The sequence below is a fragment of the Hevea brasiliensis genome, chromosome 9, assembly GCF_030052815.1.
Source record: "Hevea brasiliensis isolate MT/VB/25A 57/8 chromosome 9, ASM3005281v1, whole genome shotgun sequence".
Classification (NCBI taxonomy): Eukaryota; Viridiplantae; Streptophyta; class Magnoliopsida; order Malpighiales; family Euphorbiaceae; genus Hevea; species Hevea brasiliensis.
Genome location: NC_079501.1, coordinates 3,074,595 through 3,095,105, shown reverse-complemented (window position 1 = coordinate 3,095,105; position 20,511 = coordinate 3,074,595). Strand labels below are relative to the sequence as shown.

The 20,511-nt window shown below is 39.1% G+C and overlaps 2 protein-coding genes across 4 annotated transcripts; one reads left to right on the top strand and one right to left on the bottom strand.

Moving 5' to 3' along the window:
• Window positions 1–719: 719 nt before the first annotated feature.
• On the top strand, window positions 720–5,876 carry LOC110662388 (protein REVEILLE 6). Its single transcript, XM_021821352.2, has 8 exons — window positions 720–1,253; window positions 2,237–2,294; window positions 2,969–3,092; window positions 3,272–3,448; window positions 3,540–3,668; window positions 4,209–4,318; window positions 4,425–4,484; window positions 5,321–5,876. Exons 1-8 carry the CDS (start codon window positions 937–939, stop codon window positions 5,435–5,437), a joined length of 1,092 nt encoding a protein of 363 aa, XP_021677044.2. The 5' UTR covers window positions 720–936; the 3' UTR covers window positions 5,438–5,876.
• An 817-nt stretch (window positions 5,877–6,693) lies between these two features.
• Window positions 6,694–16,044, bottom strand: LOC110662387 (uncharacterized). 3 transcript variants are annotated; one of them, XM_021821351.2, is made up of 11 exons: window positions 14,946–16,011; window positions 14,742–14,837; window positions 14,390–14,592; window positions 12,304–12,497; window positions 11,999–12,107; window positions 11,807–11,878; window positions 11,565–11,662; window positions 10,095–10,514; window positions 9,193–9,274; window positions 7,536–9,083; window positions 6,694–7,000 (listed from the first exon to the last, which is right to left on the bottom strand). In XM_021821351.2, exons 1-11 carry the CDS (start codon window positions 15,011–15,013, stop codon window positions 6,834–6,836), a joined length of 3,057 nt encoding a protein of 1,018 aa, XP_021677043.2. In that variant the 5' UTR covers window positions 15,014–16,011; the 3' UTR covers window positions 6,694–6,833. The 3 variants fall into 3 exon arrangements, with proteins under 3 accessions (XP_021677043.2, XP_021677041.2, XP_021677042.2); XM_021821349.2 differs by having other exon boundaries at window positions 11,565–11,878; window positions 14,946–16,044; XM_021821350.2 differs by lacking the exon at window positions 14,742–14,837 and having other exon boundaries at window positions 11,565–11,878.
• Window positions 16,045–20,511: the final 4,467 nt, after the last annotated feature.

Below are 20,511 nucleotides of genomic sequence, written 5' to 3'. Positions count from 1 at the left end.
GCCATTATATGATTGGGAATCTTACGTTAATTCCATTGCCAATTTAACGTTTCGATAAAGTTTAATCTCTTCTTCATTTTTTTTGATTATTATATTTCATTATTTGTCGATTCTGCTGAAATGTGATTGCAAGATCCCGACGCTCCGGACCATACTGGAAGAAGCCTGGAAGCCTAGAACATTCAGGCGCAGTCTTTTCCGGTGTCTCCAATTCCAACAGTCATTTAATCACGTGGCATCATCTTAGCCGTTCAATCCTCACTACCCACATGCAGGAAAAAAAAAATTATTATTATTATTATTTTTTTTCTCAGGAAGCTATTTATTTAATTGTTTGTAGTCTTCAAATTGATAAAGGAAAATTAGAGTAACATGCCTAATTTATTATTATTATTATTTTTTAAAGCAATCTAATTTTTTTCTGCACCGTCTCTTACCTGAAAATTTAGACTTTTACACTGTTTGTTCTAACAAAAGTTTGACCCACTGGCTAAAACGTCAATTTCTACGGGCAAATAAATTCTCATTTTTTAATGCGCACAACGGCTACACCAAACCGCCACTTGCCAAATATAGAGATACCCATGTTTTAATCAGGACAATTACCTCTGGCCACGTGTACGTCTGACGAAAGCTGGCAAGGTTAGTTTCGTCCCTTATCCCCCCACCACCACCTCCACATCCCCAACAACCCCCCCCCCCCACAAAACCTTTTGCTTCTCTCTCGCTCTCTCTCTCTCTCTCTCTATATATATATATGTAAAAACCCTGGTCATTTATAAGCAACAATCCTCTCCTCTCGTTGCTTGATGCGGCCTCACAAAACCGGGAACCAAAAGACAGTAAGCAAAACTAAACCGAAGGAACAAGTTGAACACTTTGGAGACCTACCGGAACTCGAAACGGAAGCATTTTCGTGTTCTTACTTCTTAGCTTATGGTGTCGGTGAACCCCAACCCGGCTCAGGGTTTTTACTTCTTGGATCCCATGAGTATGGGTCTTCCTGGCCTCAATTCTCTGCCGCCGCAGATGAATTCGACTACTCCTACTACTACAACTACTAATACTGTCACCACTGCTACTAATACTACAACGGCGAGTAACACTTCGGTGTCAACGACGAGTGCGGGTGCTAATACTGTAGCGTTTGCGGACGATCCGTGTAAGAAGATCCGTAAACCTTATACTATCACCAAGTCTAGAGAGAGCTGGACGGAACAAGAGCACGACAAGTTTCTAGAAGCTCTTCAACTGTAAGTCGGTACAGAGTCTACTATTAATTTTCTGGATTTTTTTTCCTTATTGGAGGGGAGGGGTTTTGAATTGAGTGGTTGGAGTTTGTATTATGATTTGTTTCAAGGAAAATTGGGGGATGAGGTGACGGGGAACTGAAGAAAATTTTGAATTTGTTTCATGCGATTAAGAAAATTTGCGATTTTTGTTTTCTGTTTGTATGTATTCTATTAGCAACCAAATGAAGAATTAGGGTTTGTAATTGGGAATTGATAAGCTATTGTTCATTTGGAGTCTCCTTTCATTATTATTATAATTATTTGGTTGGAATTGGGGTTTCAGTTTCTTTGCAAAATTACAGAGTGATTTGAACGTTATTCTAGATACTGACAAATAAAACAACTTAATTTATCAAGCTCTTGTATTTGGCATGATTATACTGAAATTCGGAGCCTTAGCAGCAAAAAGCTAATATTCGAACTTCTAAATTAAGTGTTCCGTTCATCTGTTCTATTAGTTTTCTCTCTCTATCTCTCTCTTTCATATAACAGCAATATAATCTACCGAAAAAAAAAAAAAAAACAGCAACACGTGTTCAGTTTGGCTACAGGAATGCGTTAGCGTGGTTCATTCAATTTTCAGTCTAATGTACCAATTAAGTTGCAATTAATTATTAATCGTAGAACAGAAATATGCTTGGATTCTATATTCCTAAGCCAGAGACTAGAGAATTAGGATTACTTCCAACCTAGTAAGGAGTTCTTGCATACGCCCCTAAGTATCAAATTCAGCAAGTATTAAGTTTGTCATTTGGTATAGCATCTCTAAAAAGAATGGCATGGTGGATGCATTAAGCTGTCTATTTGGTTCAATATGATATTATATAAAGTTACTTATGTCATTGTGTGTTAAAACATGCTCTCTGGTTTTTGTTTACTCTGTTCCTGAATGTAGCACATTTAATAATTCAAAGATTTCCTTTTGCTTTTGTGACTCGTTACAGATTTGATCGTGACTGGAAGAAGATCGAAGCATTTGTTGGATCTAAGACCGTCATCCAGGTATTTTAATATAGCATATTTCGACTGCTGAAACCATCCAGTTCCTTAAATAACAAGTTATGTACAGTTACTTTGACTCTTCACTTTGTAGATCAGATAAAGATGCTTAAATTTAGGCAAGGAACCTTGAAAATTGAAATTAAAAGAAAATCTATGAAATTTTGGAAATTAGGCTAGTCTGAACCCTGTACATTTTACTGTGTCAAATACTCATACCCAATCATTGTAACATTGAAGTTGATCTTTAAACTCTTCTTTTGGTTTGATGTTTACCATTTTACCTTCATTTGCTGTTTGATATTCTATTTTTAGGTTGATATGGTTCCATTCACATAAATGGCACTAAAACAAATTTGTAAGGGAAAAACATGAGATTCATCTTGTGTCTACCAACCAGCAAAGTTATAAAATGGTAAGATTTTGTTTTATATTGATAGGCAATAATTTAATGAAATGATGGAACCATTTATATTAATTAGCTGCTTCCATGTCTGCAAAGTGAAAAGGGAAAGGAGGGGATGGGAGGAAGAGAGAGTATTCAAGAAAGCTGGTTTGGTAGCACATCTCTTATCTACTTCATGTACATTTTTTTGGGTTTCTTTTTAAAACTCGTGGACTATATATCCAGTGTCAATATATATTTGCATGTTAGATCTGATGCATTTTCTTGGCAGATACGTAGCCATGCACAGAAGTACTTTCTGAAGGTTCAAAAGAATGGGACAACTGAACATGTTCCTCCACCTCGGCCAAAGAGAAAAGCAGCTCATCCATACCCACAAAAGGCACCTAAAAATGGTTAGGATTGTCAGCCTTTGTTGTCTTTCCTTTCCCCCCTCTCTTTTTCCTTTACTATCCCCTCCTTATTCGCCCCTTTAATATGCAAGTATACGTGTGTGTATGGTATTGGGCGGGTTCGTTGTGTCAAATTCTTCCAATTTTGGACTGAACCTTCTTTATGTGTATATTTCTGGCAGCTCCAGTTGTCACCCAAGTGACTGGTCCATTTCAATCTTCATCTGCCTCTTTAGAGCCTGGATATGTTTACAGATCAGATTCATCATCAGTTCTTGGGAATTCAATGGCTGGTGGAACTTTGACAACCTGGAGTTTTAACTCAATACCTCCAGTCAATGTGTCTCAAGTGACTAAAGGTATCATCTACTCATGTTCTCTCTGTGGACTCTCTTTCTTCCCCTTTTCTTCCTCCTGCTAAAATAATGTTGTAATCATCCGTATTTGTAGATGATGTGGGATTGGCTCATCCAACAATTGCACATAATTGCTGCTACAGTAGTAGCAATGAGAGCACCCCAAGGGCTTGGCAAACTAATGAAATAATTGACCAAGGAGATCAAGGCAAGCTGATGAGAGGTCAGTATAAGTTCCTAATTTTAGCATGGGATATGAGATAACCAAAACAGGAATACTATATCTCCAAACAACAAAGCTATAAAGATTAAAAATAAATAAATGATGCCTTCTTGTGAAGCTAAGATGTTTCTGTAGTTTATTATGGGTACTTTACCCTGTCCCTCCATTCCTCTCTCATCTGAAGCGACATGGCTTAGCACTGGAGCAAATTTTGGCTTTGCCCATGTCCTTCCCTCATTCAAAATTACTACTCCCTCTTTGTTCGTTACACATATAACCCATTCTAGAACCTGCCCATGAGTTGTCTTGTCATTGGATATGCTGTTCCAAATGTTTCAGCCATTTCTCAGAAGGGACCTGAACCTGATGGCTTGGTAACTATGAATGTAAAAGTTTAACAATTTAATGCTGTTTGACTTCTTCGTCTTATCCCTTATTGCTGTTATGAAGTGATATCACTTGCATTTTTTATTCTCGTTGAAAATCTTCTTATAGTCCTGATTTCCCATGCATGATAATTTCAACCTCATCAAAATGCAGTTGTGCCAGATTTTGCTCAAGTGTACAGCTTCATTGGCAGTGTCTTTGATCCCAATGCCAGTGGTCACTTGCAGAAGTTGAAACAGATGGACCCAATAAATTTGGAAACAGTATGTCATTTTGGAATTTTTTTTTTTAAACTGTTATTGTTAGACATTGGTTGTAACATTTCAGATTTTGGTTTTGTTGCTTAGTTTTTATTTGGGTATTTCCCAGGTATTGCTGTTGATGAGAAACCTCTCCATTAATTTGACGAGTCCCGAGTTTGAGGATCATGTAAGTGCCTTCACTACATAATAAGCTTCTTCCTTTTGTTTTTCTTCCTACTCTATTTCATTTTCATTTCTTCATCTCCTTGACTTTTACATTTTTCCCCCCTAACATATCTTTTGAGGCACCCATAATATTTATTAGACATCACGATACTAGTCTACTGTTCAAGAGTAATGAATGAAAAAAGAGGAATTTCTTTTAAGAGTTCCGTTATTCTTGGAGCTTTATTTAGTTTTATGAGAGATTAGCCTTGAGAACTTGAGCTTGTTTGTTAAAGCAGCACCAACAATGGAGAATCATGACAGTGTTACTCACAATACTACCACCTGTTTGATAGAAGTTCTAAAAGAGGAAAATTTGATAATTTAAACATTGTTTCTGTATAATTTTTAGATTAATGGGTTTTTAAAAACCTACAGAATTGCCATGTATGGATGATGATGATGTATGAGTCACCATGGACTAGATCAGTGACAGAAATTTTCCTATTCATAAGTCATATGGGGTACATTGAAGATTAATAATAAACAAAGGACTTTCTGGTATTAAAATGAAATTTACACCTTTAGCCAACCATCTGAAGTGCTCATAAGATGAATTTTCTTTTTCATTTTTAATGATCATAAATGTTACTGAGTTATTCCTTTTGCTTGCATGAATATTCATGATACTTAACTAGCTAACATGGAATGGTGTCATAGTTTTCTGACCCAACAAATTTATCTTGTGATAACTTGTTTGAGCTCCCATTGCTAGAAGTATAATTAACTTTCACCTAGATGTATAATCAACTCATTTGTTCAACTTTATTTGTTCAACTTTCTATGAAATTGATTCAGAGAAGGTTGCTCATGTCATACGATATCGAGAAGGCAAAATCTGTTGGCCCTTACAGCAATTTTGTTGCTAATAAAACTCAGAATATCCTTTCGGCTCCAAGAGAAGTGAGAGGCTGAAAAGTTTTTTTTGACTTCTTGTGTTATATGCATATGATAACGTCTTGGGAAGCATCTGTCCTTTGGTTGTCCACAACAATAACTGCTGGGCTAAGGAAAATATCTGCAAGAACACTTTCAGAATGAGTGGTGGTGTCAGAAGTTTGTATATATTTGTGTGATATAAGATGATATACTTTCTAGTGATCTTCTGTGTGTGTGTGTGTGTGTGTGTGTGTTTATATACAGTTTTTGGTCTTTGGAAATGTAGCATAGTTTTATGTTAAACGTTACGTTTCTCAGGCTAGTTGTATACAGTTTTGAGTGTTAGTTTTTTAGCGTACATTCCTGTTAGGTGTGCTTTTGATGTTTTGTATGTGGGAGAATCGTTTTAGAGTTATGCCATCTACATTTATCCATGAAAGCTTTGCACAATAAAAATTTTGTACTATTCTCTGTTCTTGCACCCTTATCAACTATTGAACTTTCGATTTTCCTCAGAAAAAAAAAAAAAAAAGAAAGTATTGGACTTTTGCTTTGGACCCAGTAGCGGACCAGGAAGAGTAGTAAAATGCCTTCCCTGGCGGAGGTCCTGTTCTTTCTTAGTTGGGTGAACCCAACTTGCCTGGGATTTTTTTTTTTTTTCTTGAAAAATTTGAGGAGATTATATTGGGTATTTTGTGGTAAAAATAGTTCATAAGTACATGAGATCACTTGAAATTATGAGAGGTGAGAAGGTATTACATCAGAATATACTCGGCTTGGGTATTCGACTCAGCCTATCTTGGCTTTAGACTTTCGGACACAGAAACCTGAACTGGGTCGGCCAAATTATTTATTTCAGATGCTGGGCTTGGACAAAGCTTCGTAGGGCCAGCCCAAATCTGATCCAGCCTGGGTCGGGCATATCTAATTCTTGGGGGATGGGAACGGGAAGGGAGATAAGGTACTTTTGATATATATATATATATATATATATATATATATATATATATATTAATAGGTCTTAATTCAACAACAGAAGACGGTGGACGGTGGTCCAACCACGTCTTCGATTCAGAGACCGATTAGTCTTAACGTGACGAGAAATGGAACCTACTAATTGAAATCACTCTCAAACAATTCCCCAAAGCTTACTGCATCGAAAATTCCGAGTGGGGGATTTAAATATTTGCACTTCTGTACCAGATCACTTCATAGACCTCCCTACTTGACTGTATAGTTCGACCACAGTAAACTTTGATGAGCGAGAGAAACGAGGAAAATAAAAAGGAAGGGAAGACCAACCGAATGCTAATTTCAATTAAAATACCATTTAACTACATGAACCTCCTGAAGCAGCACAATAAACCCACTGCCTTTGCAGGGTAGCCCTGCGCATGTGATCACAAATACATCATCATATCCACAGCTGTAACTAAAATTTACTATGTCCAAATCCCATGTCTAGTTCATGACCATATATCCCCTGACTATGGCCAGCCATTGCAAAAGGATGAACGGGCTTAGATTTTGACCTGAGTTCCATCTCGATGAGCCTTTGTAGAGCCTCCGGATGATATGTTCCACCACCAACGTCAGGAGCTGCACCATCATCATGAGAAAATAAGAACACAAGTAACCATAGATCATACAATTAATATCAAAACTCTCTTGGGTATGGCAAATACCATTGCTCAACAATAAATGAAAAGACCACAACTTTGAACAGCAACAAAGCTTTAGAAAATCAGCATGTTTGATGTATATAAATATCAAATCTAACTAAAGGACCATATCTTGGAAGGGGTAACATAGCACATATCACTGGAACTCCACTTGAAGAAATGTCTCATTTAATTATATCAAACTCAAGGAAAAAACTTCTGGAGTTATCAACTAGATATCAGAGTTGCATAAGCATTAAATCTGGACTTAATTCCAATAAGTAAACTTCATGTGAATCCACCAGAATTCAAGTGCTGTGCTTGGACAAGCAAACAGTGAGGACAAAGGCCATAAACAGAGAGGGTATCCCTACCTAAACAAAAATCTTTGGCAGTAATGCGGACTCCCTTAATTTTGAAGTTAACCAAAAGTTATCACGGCTGAAAAACAAAAAGAGTGCCAAGTGCTTTACCTTGTGTTGGTATTCCAATGCCACCAAAGTTGGTTTGCCTTTGACCAAAAGGGAAACCTTGCATTGGGTTTGGCTCCTGTATAATACCGGAGGCGTGATTGTTGGGATGTGGATGCAAAGGTGCACCCCTGGCAAATCCACGTAGAAGGTGGCGTGGAGGAAAATTGCCAGGCATATGCATTTGCTGCAACATAGGATTATGTGGGTTAGGACCTAATCCATTCAGTGCAGTACTGGGGTGGTGGAATGGAGGACGTAGTAAATTTGCAGAAAATTGATGATTAGGAGGATCTTGATGAATGTTCTCTAGGGCCATGAATTTCATCTGAGCATTAATATTGGTAGCATGAGAATCTAATGAAGGGAACATTGGCCCTGCATGATTCAACTGAGGGTGATGAAGCTGTGGAGAAGATGGCTGGGCATGAATCTTAGGATACTGAACATCATGTTCCCTCGTATCATAAGGACCATGAAAAAAGGCTCCACCATCTTGGCCTCCTATAAAAGGCCTTTCATCCCGGTATACAGAATTTAAAGCTGCTAGTTTTTCAGCAATGTCAACCGCAGTCTCTGACGTGGATAATAACTCAGCTTTAGATGAGTTCCTGGCAGGCATGAAGTTCTGGAGATTGAGAGGATCACTAACTGTAATCAAGCTATCTTCTTCAGGAAGTCGAATTTCAACAGACCCATCAAAGCCACCAACCTTGGATCCCAATTCAGTCCGGTGTTGTGATGAATCCACTTCCTTTTGACAATCAAACCCTGAAAATTTCTCTTCATTACTTTCTGATTTAATTTGTTGTCTCTGCTTTGATGCTAGAATGCCAGTGCCATGAGTCGATATGCTAGATGTTGTATCATCTGTAGAAGCAAGGAGATCATCATCCATCACAGGAAAAGGAGACTCTGAAAGATTAACTCTCATTGATCCAATTGAGCCCCTCGGGCCAGAAATTGGTGTTCCTACTGGCTGCAATTCCTTCATGAAAGCGGTTCCAAAAAGCATTTCAAGAGTCAAAGGCTTGCCTGCATTGTGAATGTTCTCGGTGTGTATCTCTCTGGAATTAGAGAGCACAGCGCCAAGATTCTCAGATTCCATATTTTGTTGCGCGTCTGAACATATGATTTCAAAATCAGTTGACAGACCAGCACCCTTCTGCAACAACGAAAGAAGGTGCTGTGATGCATGATCATCAATATCGGCTTTCTGATGTTCAGTCTTTGGTCCAGAACCACTCCAGCCCAGCAAAGGAGGCTGCAGCATTGAGCCATTTTCAGTAATTTCTGACAGAATTGACTGTTCAAGGTCTTCACACGTAAGTACAGCTGGAACTGTGTCTAGCTTATCAATCTTTTCAACAGGCATTGAATTGGATGTCATGTGCTCATCTGCAAGTCCAGGACTTTGGAGAGGAAGACTTGGTGGAATATTCTCAATAGCCTTAACATCAAAAGTCTGGGATCCACTTTTTTCACCACCAACAATTAATGATAGCAAATCATTGGGCCTGCCAGATGAGATATTATCAATTGGTTTCTTCTCTGCAATAACAAGATGGGGAAAAAAATTAGAAAATAAACTGTATATTTAAAACTATACAAATAGCAACATCAGCCATAATTTCAAACACCAAGAATCAAATACTAAAACCTTCTTCAAGAAACCATTGAGCAAACTTGGAAGACTGGGCCGTGCAAGGGCTCCGTGTGTCACCTGCTTTAACATCCTGATGCTGCAGGAACACAAAAGAGAAACAATATTAGAAAAAGATTCTGTTACTTCATAATTCATACTAAGATATTATCTGCAACACAAATTTCTGCTTCTAGAAGTAGTACCAAATAACATGTGATGAGCAACAAATTCATTAGGAAAAGGAGAAAATCAGCTCAATGTGGACCTGTGCAATTCAACTGAGGGAATATTTACGTCAGATGATTAACCACCCTCGCACATATCTTTTTTGATAAGCCGTTCAAATAAATATTTATTCTCATGATGCCTAACAGATACTATGTTCTAAGTTTAACTACAACCATGCAGATAGAATGGTATGATCATATTTGTTGGAGACTTTTTAAGGGCTTTTCTTGTGTTCAACTGTGAACTTCTGTGAACCACGCTTAACTAGGACGTAGCACTGCAATGACTTTGCCAAACTGATGCACAACTCCAATGGAGATTGATCCATGAAATCAAGGGTGATATTGCCCAATGATTGTGCCAAACCGATGCACAACTCCCATGGGGATTGATCCATGAACTCAAGGGTGATATTGCCCAGTTCTTCATGGTAGAACTGGAGAACAATCAGAAGTCAAACACTAACTCATGTTTACACAGAACAAATACCATGACAGGTGGCAGATAGGAAGGTTTTAATTCTAACATTACATCATAATGATAATAGATATAAAGCACTTGAAATTCACACCATTTTAACAACCAGCAATACATAGTACTTCCTTTTACATAGCAATTGTCTGTGCCAGCATGTGTGGAAATATGTGTGAGAGGGTCCAAAAAATTATGCATTAAGAAAATGCAATTACCTCAATGAAACCAGACGAACCAACACCATTTAGTGTCAGTGCACTGCCAAAGAGCTTGTCAAGGATCGAGGTTGAATGGTTTGGACTGGATTCACCCACAACTTTACTCCCCGTGACATCCTTAGCATCAAGCTCTATTACTTCACTGTTCTCTGAAGTCTCAAAAGCTGCCAAAAGTTTAGAAGTCTTGTAATATTGACTATCCATGCTGACTGCTTCACTTGAAACAACCAACGCTGATGACAAATTCAGAATCTTTTCACTTTGGTTGACTGCAACATGAATAATTGGACCGCTATGCTGCTGCTCTCTTGAATCCATCTGTTCTAGAAATTGTTTCTCCTCTAGATTATTAGATGTCCCACTAAGTGAATGGTTTCCTTTGGTATGCAAATGGCTACTCTCGTGTTCATTGCCAATCTATAGATGTAATCAGTAGAAGAATGTACTGACAGAATAAGATTCAATCATATTTAATTGACTAGGAAAGCAACAGATATAGTATTCGGTAAATAAACTAGAACACAGATGAAGCAAGGGTATAAAATTTTATCCTTTGTTAATTAGAAACATCCTCCTTCCCAAGCACTGTAGCCAAAGGCAAAAATAAGAAGAAAACTTGCTTTCTGTAACATTTTCCCAATACACATCCAAAGAATTAGGGCATTCGATTCAGAGAATTAGGGCCAACCTAAGTGCCAACTTCAAATAAAATTGCTTGATATTGGCTCCACCGGATACTGAAGATGTAGTGAAAAAAGATTTAGTAGCTGTAGATCTTTCAGCAAATGCAGCCCTACATTTGGTGGAACGGAGGCAGGGATCCATACACCCAACCCAAATTAGACTAGACTAAGGCTTAGTTGAAATGAATAGTAGATTACCTAAACTGGATTGTCAAACTGTAAAAAATATTGTTCAACTTGAATAGTGATAAAGTTTTGTTCCATAGTTTAACTGCATAATAAAATTGATACTGGAATCAAGAAGTGAAACCACCAAAAAAGCCAACAGCATGGGACAACCAAAGACAAAAGGGGGAAAATAAGAAATCAAGGCAACTCTTTACAATGCCAATGCCTTCAACCAGTGTCATGGAGCAAAAGAGTAAACATTAGAGATTTCAACAGTTCTGACTGCTAGCAGGAGGAAATCATTTATTAAAGATGACCAGATACCTATGCCACATCATTGTGCTTTTTCTTCAATAGCATCAATTGATGATGATGTGAAACCCAGCCAGTGATAAATGAATTCACTTACATGTGTATGTTACATCTTACAGGTGCAAGTCTAGACATTAGACAAACCTTAAAACTCAAGCCACCCACATGGGAATTATCCTAAAATAGCATATCAGTTATCTTCAGAAGAAAGCATGGAAACAAATAGCATCCCTAGGCCAACTTTTGAATGCAAAAAAAAATAAAAATAAATAGATAAATAAAAAAGGAAGAAGAAGATAATTACCTCTGATGGTTGAGGGTGAATCAAAGATTTTATTCCAATATTCTTCTCCACTATAGTGCTTGAAAACCCTGGAGGCACAAGAGGTCTAGATACAGGAGCTGGTGAGGGAAAGGAAGACTTATCAGAATCAGTAATTGAAGAAGGCTGTGTCACCGCTTCATCTGATTCATTTTTTCTAATCACAAGTCTCTTATCATCTTTTGGATCCTTCATCAACTCACTAATATCGAAGTCATCCTTACCCTTCTCTGGATTCAACTTCTGCTTTTCTTGAAAAGCTTTATGTTGTTCCTTCCTCATCAGTTCAAAGGAAGCTGAATGGAAAGTCATCATTTAAAAAATTCACATTTAATTGATGGTAAATTACCATTGCAAAAACAGCAAAAAAGAATCAACAGTTCTACAATAAAATCTTGAGCAAATGGAACTATTACCTCTTCTCTTTCTTTCCTCTTCTGCTCTATCCTCGCTTGTGCACTCAGAAGAACCAAAAGTTTCATCATTGTAAGAGTCATGAGTGTCCCTACGTGAGTGAGGTACTGCCTGGGCAGAAATAAATTAGATATCAAGGGAAGAGTCAGACCCAGATTCTGAAAGTTCATAGTCCTAATTTCATTGCTTGCTATGGATATGAAGCAATAGAAAAAGTTGCACATCACCAAATCCAGACCCAATCACGCAACATATTTCCAGTACAAATTCTCAAACAGTATCATACTAACAAAATAACAGGTCTCACCTTATAAGGACGAGGTGGGTGATATGGCTCATTACTCCTATTGAGCTGGTAGTGATCATTAGCTCGAAACTTTGGAGCCGATGACCCTGCAGCATATCCAGATGGTCTTGGGAAAGAACCACTTCCAAGGAGTCCATCATGTTCAGGAACTTGCCAGGATCGCTGAGATTGATTGCCATAACGCTTTCCAGAATCTGTGCATTAGCATGCATCGTTCAACCAGTCGCAACACACATTACTAAATCAGAAAAATGCACTGCACAAATCCATAATCCATTAATATTTTGGCAACATTATTTTAGAATTGCTTCTCCGAGAAGGGCAGTAAAGGGCACAATTTTTTATGGTATCATATACAAATCAATGATACTAGAAATGGAATGACAACAAAGCTGAGTAATTAATGATAATGCTTTGAAAAGCGAATAATCTGTATGCATACGGCGAGAACCCATCAGAAACACTCATCATTATTTTACGTATTTTTTAATCCAGTCACCCAGCAAGAATAGGAATATATACCAACTCAACTCAACTCAACTCAACTAAGCCTTTATCTCAAAAATTTATTGGGATCGGTTAAATGGATTCCCTTTCTCCACTCTAAACGATTTTACGTTAAATCCTCGGGAATGTGCAATGCTTCTAGGTCATGTTGTACTACTCTTCTCCAAGTCAGTTTAGGTCTATCATTTCTTTTTTTTTCTATCCTCTAATCCAATGTGCTCTACATGTCTAACTGGAGTCTCCGTATGTCTACACTTTACATGACTAAACCACCTCAAGCATGACATAGTACAGACTACATGTAAAAAACTAAACACCACCATATCCCCCATCTTCAAGCGTCTTGAGATATTTGAGATACACTCAAATCAACCATATAAATTTCTCAAACTTAAATCTCTTGACACTTATCAACTTTGCATTTCAGGATAGAAGAGTTGGAACATGAAAATGGAACTGTAATCACTATACTGCTATCCCAACTCCTAATTTCCATTCAAACAAATAGAGGCTTCCCTAAATTCTCATAAAGCATGCCAAGGTCAGCTCTTAAATTCCACAAGTGGGTTGATAAATAAGCTTGTATCTCAAATAGACCCATAGTTATTAAAGGCTCAAGGCGCACTAAGACGCCGAGGAGTCCTAGAGCCTAGGCGCAAGGCGCAAGGCTCAGGCGTGCGCCTGAGCGAGGTGAGGCACAAAAGTAAAAAATTTTAAAAATTCATAAAAATCAAATAAATGTGATGCTTTTCTTTTTTTTCCTTTGGCATATATCTTGAATTGGGTTTGCTGGTTTGAGTTTAAGTGGTTGTCCTTCTTGCCAATGAAAGTGCTCGCTAAAGATAGAAATAAAGAAAGCATGCCTTTCTAGAATCTTGCGCCTGGAACAAAGGCGCACACCTAGGCGCATAAGGCGCTAAGGTTCGAGCCTGGTGAGCCTTGAGCTTGAGGCGTGCCTGAGGCGCGCCTCTTTAATAACTATGAATAGACCATAACCAGCTATAAGGTTGAATATTATTCAAACCCAAAAACACAGGCAATAGTTGATTCTCCCCACGATAAATATATGATCAGGTTAACAGCTTGTTTCTATGGATATGAAATGAGTCAAAAGCTTTTTGTTGCCAGAGTATGGAAGTATCACATTTAATGAATTGGCCAGCTTTCCCATTTCTTGTTCAAGGATGAATGAGAGCTTTTGTAGGATTACATCAAGAACTAAGAAGAATTGAACACTGCAAGTAGGTGGGATACTGTGGGAATGAAAAACTTCCTTTGTAACAAAATGTATGAGGTGTTATTTCAAAATGTAAGGCATGAAGGTTCCATGCATTACATTACTGAAAAATAATTCATAATGAATTGAACATGTCCAGGTTTCACGCATTACATTACCAAAAATAATTCATATTCAAAAGATGGCATTTCACATAATAAATTGAACATGTCCAGATGAGATGCAATTGGTCCAAAAATGTATAAGGTGCTATTTCAAAATGTAAAACATTACTCTAAAACACAATCCCATGATTGAAGGACAATTTTAAACGAAAGTCAACTAATTTATTTGAAACCTTACCTGAATCCCAATCAGATTGTGAGTCACTGTCATGATCACTCCTTCCAGAGGAATGACTATCCCACCTTCCATGAATTCCCCTGGAATAATTGCTCATATCCCCTCTAGTGGGAGGCGATGAACCATGTTCATTGCGTCTGTAATTTTGCAATGATAAGCTGCCAGAAATTCTGAATCTATCCTGTGGAGTATCCTCAAACTCACTGGAGAAGCAAGGAGAAGAAAGGAAATGAGATTCATAGCATGGCATGCGGAAAGCAACAGCAGTATCATTAACAACTAAAACCGATATTCCTATTTTCAAATTTCGTAGAATTGTTCTCTCAATTTAAGGACATAACCTGCCACTCACCTAAGAATCGATTTGTGGAATCCACTAGGTAAATTTTTGCAAACATCCAATTCACGCAACGATAGTAGAAAATCTCTTGTATAAGAAATTAACTTCCTGGATCATTTATCCACATTCAAAAAATAACAAGAATAAAATCAATATTAGAAAGCAAGTTTGAGTCAATATTGAACACTGAAAATTTAAGAATTGGAAGTGCATTACTTTTCTGATTCGCGTCTTGCTTCAGCGTGCTGATTCAGTCCATGTTGCTCTTCATTTTCTAAACTCATTTTGCTAAATTAATTTTAACAACCAAACACAATATGATCGGTATGGTTCCTTTGACTTCAGAACCCACTTGTCACCACACGTTAACTCAAATACAAAATCCAGCATCCGCTAAACAATACCCATATATCCTGACAACATCCAAATAAAACCGAGCACACCTATCACCGCCTTCAAAAATTATCCCTGCACAACACTGTTACTCATTCTAATCCCGCGTAGCAAACTGATAAAATTTGGCTGTTTTAGGGTAAGCAATCCTTCAATTATTGCTCAGCTACAACCCTTTAAAACGCATTCAATCATAAACGGCACGAATCAAGGGGGAAAAAAAAGCCAAATACCAGCTGATGTCAAGCTAAGTTCATCCTCTGATCCAGCGCAATCGACAATAAAACCAGCCAGAAAATATCGAATCAATATCCTTAAACTATCTTCGTAAAATTGCCAAAATAAAGCACGATCATTGTCACCAAAATTGATGCTGAAAATGAAAGATAGGTCCAAAGAATCACTAACTTTTATTCATCAAAACTCGAATCTCGCAGCCCACTCGTAAAACATAATAATAAAAAAAACTTGAATATCGACAACGATTATCAAATTCTTGACATCGGAGAGTTCCGAATGGGATCGAATGAGACAATTTCTATGAAACTTAATAAGCTAGGGTTTTGTTACAGCACGCTATCTGGATCGGAGAAGCAGAGAAACCGGGAGAGAGGGAAGAGAGAGCAAGGAGTTTGAAAATTTAGGGTGTAATCTACACTCTTTAACGCGTTTGTCGGTCGGAGAGAGTCAGTGCCTGAGAGAGAGAGAGAGAGAAGGAGAGTTTTGCAGAAATGACGTTACTCGCATTGGCAACGCTGAGGGGAAAGCTGATAAGAAAACAAAAATGTTTGTTAGGCAATCCCACGGCCTTCGTTTACGTCGTTGAAAGTACGCACTGCAATTGATCGGGAACTAACTCAATCAATTGGCTGCCAGACTCGGAGTGTGCATTTCATTATCGTTGATCTGTATTCACTTTAAAGGCGCGTGGTGGAAGTCCTCTCGGGTATTTTTAAATTTCTTTTTTTTTTTTCTTTTTCTTTATGGAGAGGATTTTTAAACTTCGGCAATTTACATACGAGACATATGATGACTAATTTATATTTAATTAAACACTGTTAAGGTTACCTCTATCTAGTTTTCTAGGGAGAGAATATATCCTCTCTAATCTCAAGTTTAGTTCTTCCACAAGTATAGCAGAGTGTCTATTTCCGGTGGTCATCCCCCTGCCCAGAGGGTAGGCAATGGTGATTTTCCCCATTGGACAATGGCTTCCCATCCCTAACTTAGTCTAGGTTGTCTATAATTTTTGGGTTTGATTTGTCTTGCAGATTTGGAAGCTTGCATGGTTAGAGTGATAAGGTATATATCTGGTGTTGGGGTTATTATGACTAGATCAGATAAGCAGTGACCTTATTAATAATACAGCCTTCGTAAATGGTACTTGCGGACGAATACCAATGTAACACCCCTGATTTTTTTTATATTATTATTGGGCTTCGTGTAGGTATCCTCAATTCGCGGAAATTCGACAGTTATCCGGATCTGTGAATTTCTGGCCACTACCCCACCATTGTTAGGCATCCCGAGCGAGTTCAGAAGTCTGGCAAACCCGGGCCAACCTTTCTTTTCGTAATTTTCTAGTGCTTAAATAGGATTGAAAATCCATAAAATATTCGTGGTAGCTTAGAAAATTACGATTCTTTTGCAATAGCTTAGTAATATTTCTAAGGACCATGCGTAGTTTTATAATTTTTATATATTATTTGAGCAGTTTTTGCAAAATTGATCAATAATAAGGACTAAATTGAAATTTTACGTATTGTGATGGGTGATTGATTTGATGGGCCCAGGAGGGGCTGTGTGATATGATTGAACTGTTGATATATGGATTGTGAATATAGAAGTGTGTTTTTTAGCCCTTTTGCAGGTTGGGTAGGTCCTAGCAGGGAGACTGGATTTTCTGCACGACTTAGACGACTTGATCTTTTTCTTTGTTTGTATTGAGTCAAATTTATTAAATAGATGTAATGTAATTGTCAGTGAGCGATGACCTTCTTCCTCCGCCCACCGCCACAAGAATTTGTCGTCAAGTTTGTGAGTAAAATATTAATTTTAATTATAATTTCGATATTATTATATGTTCAAGATGCCCATGCATCACTTATATGCATATATTTATGTAGTTAAACTCTAGGCACGATTTATGTTGCATTCATAATCATGATGTACCATGGATGTTGTTGTGGTAATTTGGAGCAGCGTGCGTTGGCGTGCGTGTGATGTGGTGTGGACTATGGATAGGACGGTAGTCACGCTTGAGTAATTGGGACCCGTTCCTTCGAGGGGTAGTCACGGCTTGAGTAATTGGGACCCTCGATTTGGTTATTAAGTGGAAGTCCGAGCTTGAGTAATTACCGGCACCAGTTGGATTTAAGAGAGTCAGATAGGGATCACCCATATGTTATGATTGATACTACAGGTGTGTGAGTGCTCCAAATTACCTTTTGATGTTATGATGTGAAAATGTTGTGTATGTTGCATTTCACTCTACAGGTTGCATTAGTTTGAGATAGTTATAGAGATTATAGTTAAGATTGATATTTTACTCTCGAGTCGAACGCCCACTCTGTTCAAAAATTTTTACAGCCACAGGAGGATATTTTGTTAGGTTAACTGCCTTTTTACCTCGCAGTTGTTTATCAATATTGTGTAATTTTAATTACTCCTAGAATTTCCGCATGTGTTAGCAGAATTATTTAAAATTGGTCCGTAATATTATATTCATGTTGGACTGTAAACTTAATATTTTAAGTCTGCTTGATGGATTGGATGAGGAGCCGAGCTCCCATTTATTATTATGTTGATGAGTATGTGGAGGGTGAGCCGAGCTCCCAATGGATTGTTTATTGTGTTTACAGTGGGTGAGTCGAAAACTCCCCGTTGGAAAGTCCATTTTATGGCCGGACTCTGTCCGTTTGTTTTCTTGATATTGGGCCCAAATGGGCCTTAGAGTTGGTTAATGAATAGTTAAGGCTTACTACGGGCCTCGGGGGCTTTAGGGTGCCTGTGTCCTAGTGGCCCGCCCATAGGTTGGGTCGTGACAAATGTGGTATCGAGCTTAGGCTCCATTCTTAGGGAATGTTGTCTAAAGTGTTGGGAAAAGTCTAATAGGAGTCACATGCGAAAAAATAGGGTCCATATTCGTCTTGCATTGTCGTCTTTGCTTCTAGTTTTTGCTTCATATATTGTGTGTAAATCTGAGTCGATAGAGTCGTGCAATGTGCGCTTTGAATTTTATGGGCTAATGTCGAATTTCAGGAAAATGCGTAGAAGGTGAGAGCCGCCATCGCACTGATGTGCCCGACGAGGTGTCGGACAGATGAGGCGCCGCCCGAGGAGGCGAGGTAGGAGGCCTAGAGTCGCTCAAGTAGAGGAGCAACAACCCCAAGACAGAATCCTTTATGGCACAGTGGTCCCATGGACCCCATGGCGCCTACTCTAGCAGAGAACCATCGACATGATGGCGCAAGATATGGTCCACCCTCCACAGCAGATCCACCGCACCAAGAGGGGAACCTTACAAGCAGATCATAAATTTTAAGAAGTTGGTGCACGGTACCTATGATGTGTCGACGATGCATATCGGTTTTTGGATTCCCGCAGCGAGCAGAACTGATTGACTGATAGAAGATTGATAGAATGTATGCAGCACTTCATGGGGCCCATGCCTAGACAATGGATGAATGACTACGTGTTACCCCGGATGGAGGGTTTTACATGGGCTGGTTGTGGAACTTTTATCAATCGGTTTGTGCGTAAAGCTTCAGAGATCGAAGGGTGGGCCTTTGAGGCCTTAAGACAGAATGGCAGGTCTGTAGATGAATATGCTACAGAATTTCTGGAATTGAGCAGATATGCCCCTACAAGTATCTACAGAGACTATGAAGGTGAAAAGATTCCTAAAGGGGCTTGACAGAGGTATGCGAACCCGCCATGATGTCGGATCGCTTTTGATGTGGTGGTTGATCGAGCAGCATGATTGAGATTAGCTATGTCAGAGATGACAATGGAAGAGCAAAGAAAAACAGAGCGAGGGTTCCTCGTGTGTCCCTTCCATGGGTACTGGCAGGCTGTGGTAATTACAGAGGAAAGGGTAGGAGCAAGAGAAGTGGTTTCAGACACCGACCACGAGGATCTGCACTGTGGTACGGATCCAAAGAAGGGTACATGAGTTCTGGTCCAGTTCAGATCCTCCTTGGCACCTTGTGCACAAGGTGGAAGAGGACATTCGTGACCTTGTTTGATGGGGTCGAGTATGCTTGTGTGTGGCCAACCGGGCCACTTTGCTAGAGATCGCCTGTTTTCGAGCCACGATGGGGTCACGTGGTTCTGCGAATGTTCCTCGCTTGTATCCGGCGCTTCCAACATGGCAGATTCGATGGCCAACAGGGCCGAGGACAAGGGGGACGTGGATTTTGAGGCACAACAGGATGTAGAAGTCGTGATCGTGGTTACGCCACTCGGTAGGGTCAAGCTCGGGTTTTCACCCTGACCCACCAGGATGCTCAAGCTTCAAATGCAGTTGTGGCAGGTATTCTTCTGGTCTGTTCTTATGAGGCTCGTGTTTTAATAGATCCGGGTGCTACGCACTCATTTGTCTCCCCTGTGTTTGCCATGAGGTTGGGTAGAAACCCTACAACTTTAGAGTGCCCTTTGTCAGTAGCTACCCCACTTAGTGACAACATAGATGTAGACATGGTATTTCCGGGTAGCCCAGTAGTAGTGGATGGAAAGATCCTCCCAGCAGACTTGGTTCCTCTACCAGTAATGGATTTCGATGTAATCTTGGGGATGGATTGGTTGGCAACTCACTATGCCACTTTAGACTGCAGGAACAAAAAGGTGTATTTCCACATACCTGGTGTGGAAGAGTTTAGCTTTGATGGTGACAGGAGCGTGGCTCCATATAATTTGGTGTCAGCAATTAGTGCCAGAAAAATGTTGAGGCGTGGATGCCAAGGGTATTTGGCATTGGTGAGAGATACATCTGTAGAAGGTGTCAGCATGGAAAATGTTCCTGTTGTCAGAGAATTCATGGATGTCTTCCCTGAGGAGCTTCCAGGGTTGCCACCAGAAAGGGGAATAGAGTTCTGCATTGATGTTATTCCGGGTACAAACCCCATATCCATGCCACCTTACAGGATGGCACCAGCAGAATCGAAAGAGTTGAAGGAGCAACTACAGGAGCTTTTGGACAAGGGTTTCATACGTCCGAGCACTTCACCCTGGGGTGCTCCTGTTCTATTTGTGAGAAAGAAGGATGGATCATTGACGTTTTGTATCGACTACGCATACTGAACAAGGTGATCGTGAAGAACAAGTATCCACTTCCTGATCGATGATTTGTTTGATCACCCAAGGAGCTAGATTCTTTCCAAGATAGACT

What these genes read in the sequence shown, in the direction of transcription:
- LOC110662388 (XM_021821352.2), top strand. Translation starts at nt 937, where the DNA reads ATGGTGTCGGTGAACCCCAACCCGGCTCAGGGTTTTTACTTCTTGGAT. An exon ending in TGTGTCTCAAGTGACTAAAG is followed by an intron (nt 3,449 to 3,539) that starts GTATCATCTACT and finishes CCGTATTTGTAG; the next exon opens with ATGATGTGGGATTGGCTCAT. An exon ending in TCAAGGCAAGCTGATGAGAG is followed by an intron (nt 3,669 to 4,208) that starts GTCAGTATAAGT and finishes ATCAAAATGCAG; the next exon opens with TTGTGCCAGATTTTGCTCAA.
- LOC110662387 (XM_021821349.2), bottom strand. Translation starts at nt 15,013, where the DNA reads ATGAGTTTAGAAAATGAAGAGCAACATGGACTGAATCAGCACGCTGAA. An exon ending in TTCCACAAATCGATTCTTAG is followed by an intron (nt 14,593 to 14,741) that starts GTGAGTGGCAGG and finishes TTGCTTCTCCAG; the next exon opens with TGAGTTTGAGGATACTCCAC. An exon ending in ACCCACCTCGTCCTTATAAG is followed by an intron (nt 12,108 to 12,303) that starts GTGAGACCTGTT and finishes ATTTCTGCCCAG; the next exon opens with GCAGTACCTCACTCACGTAG.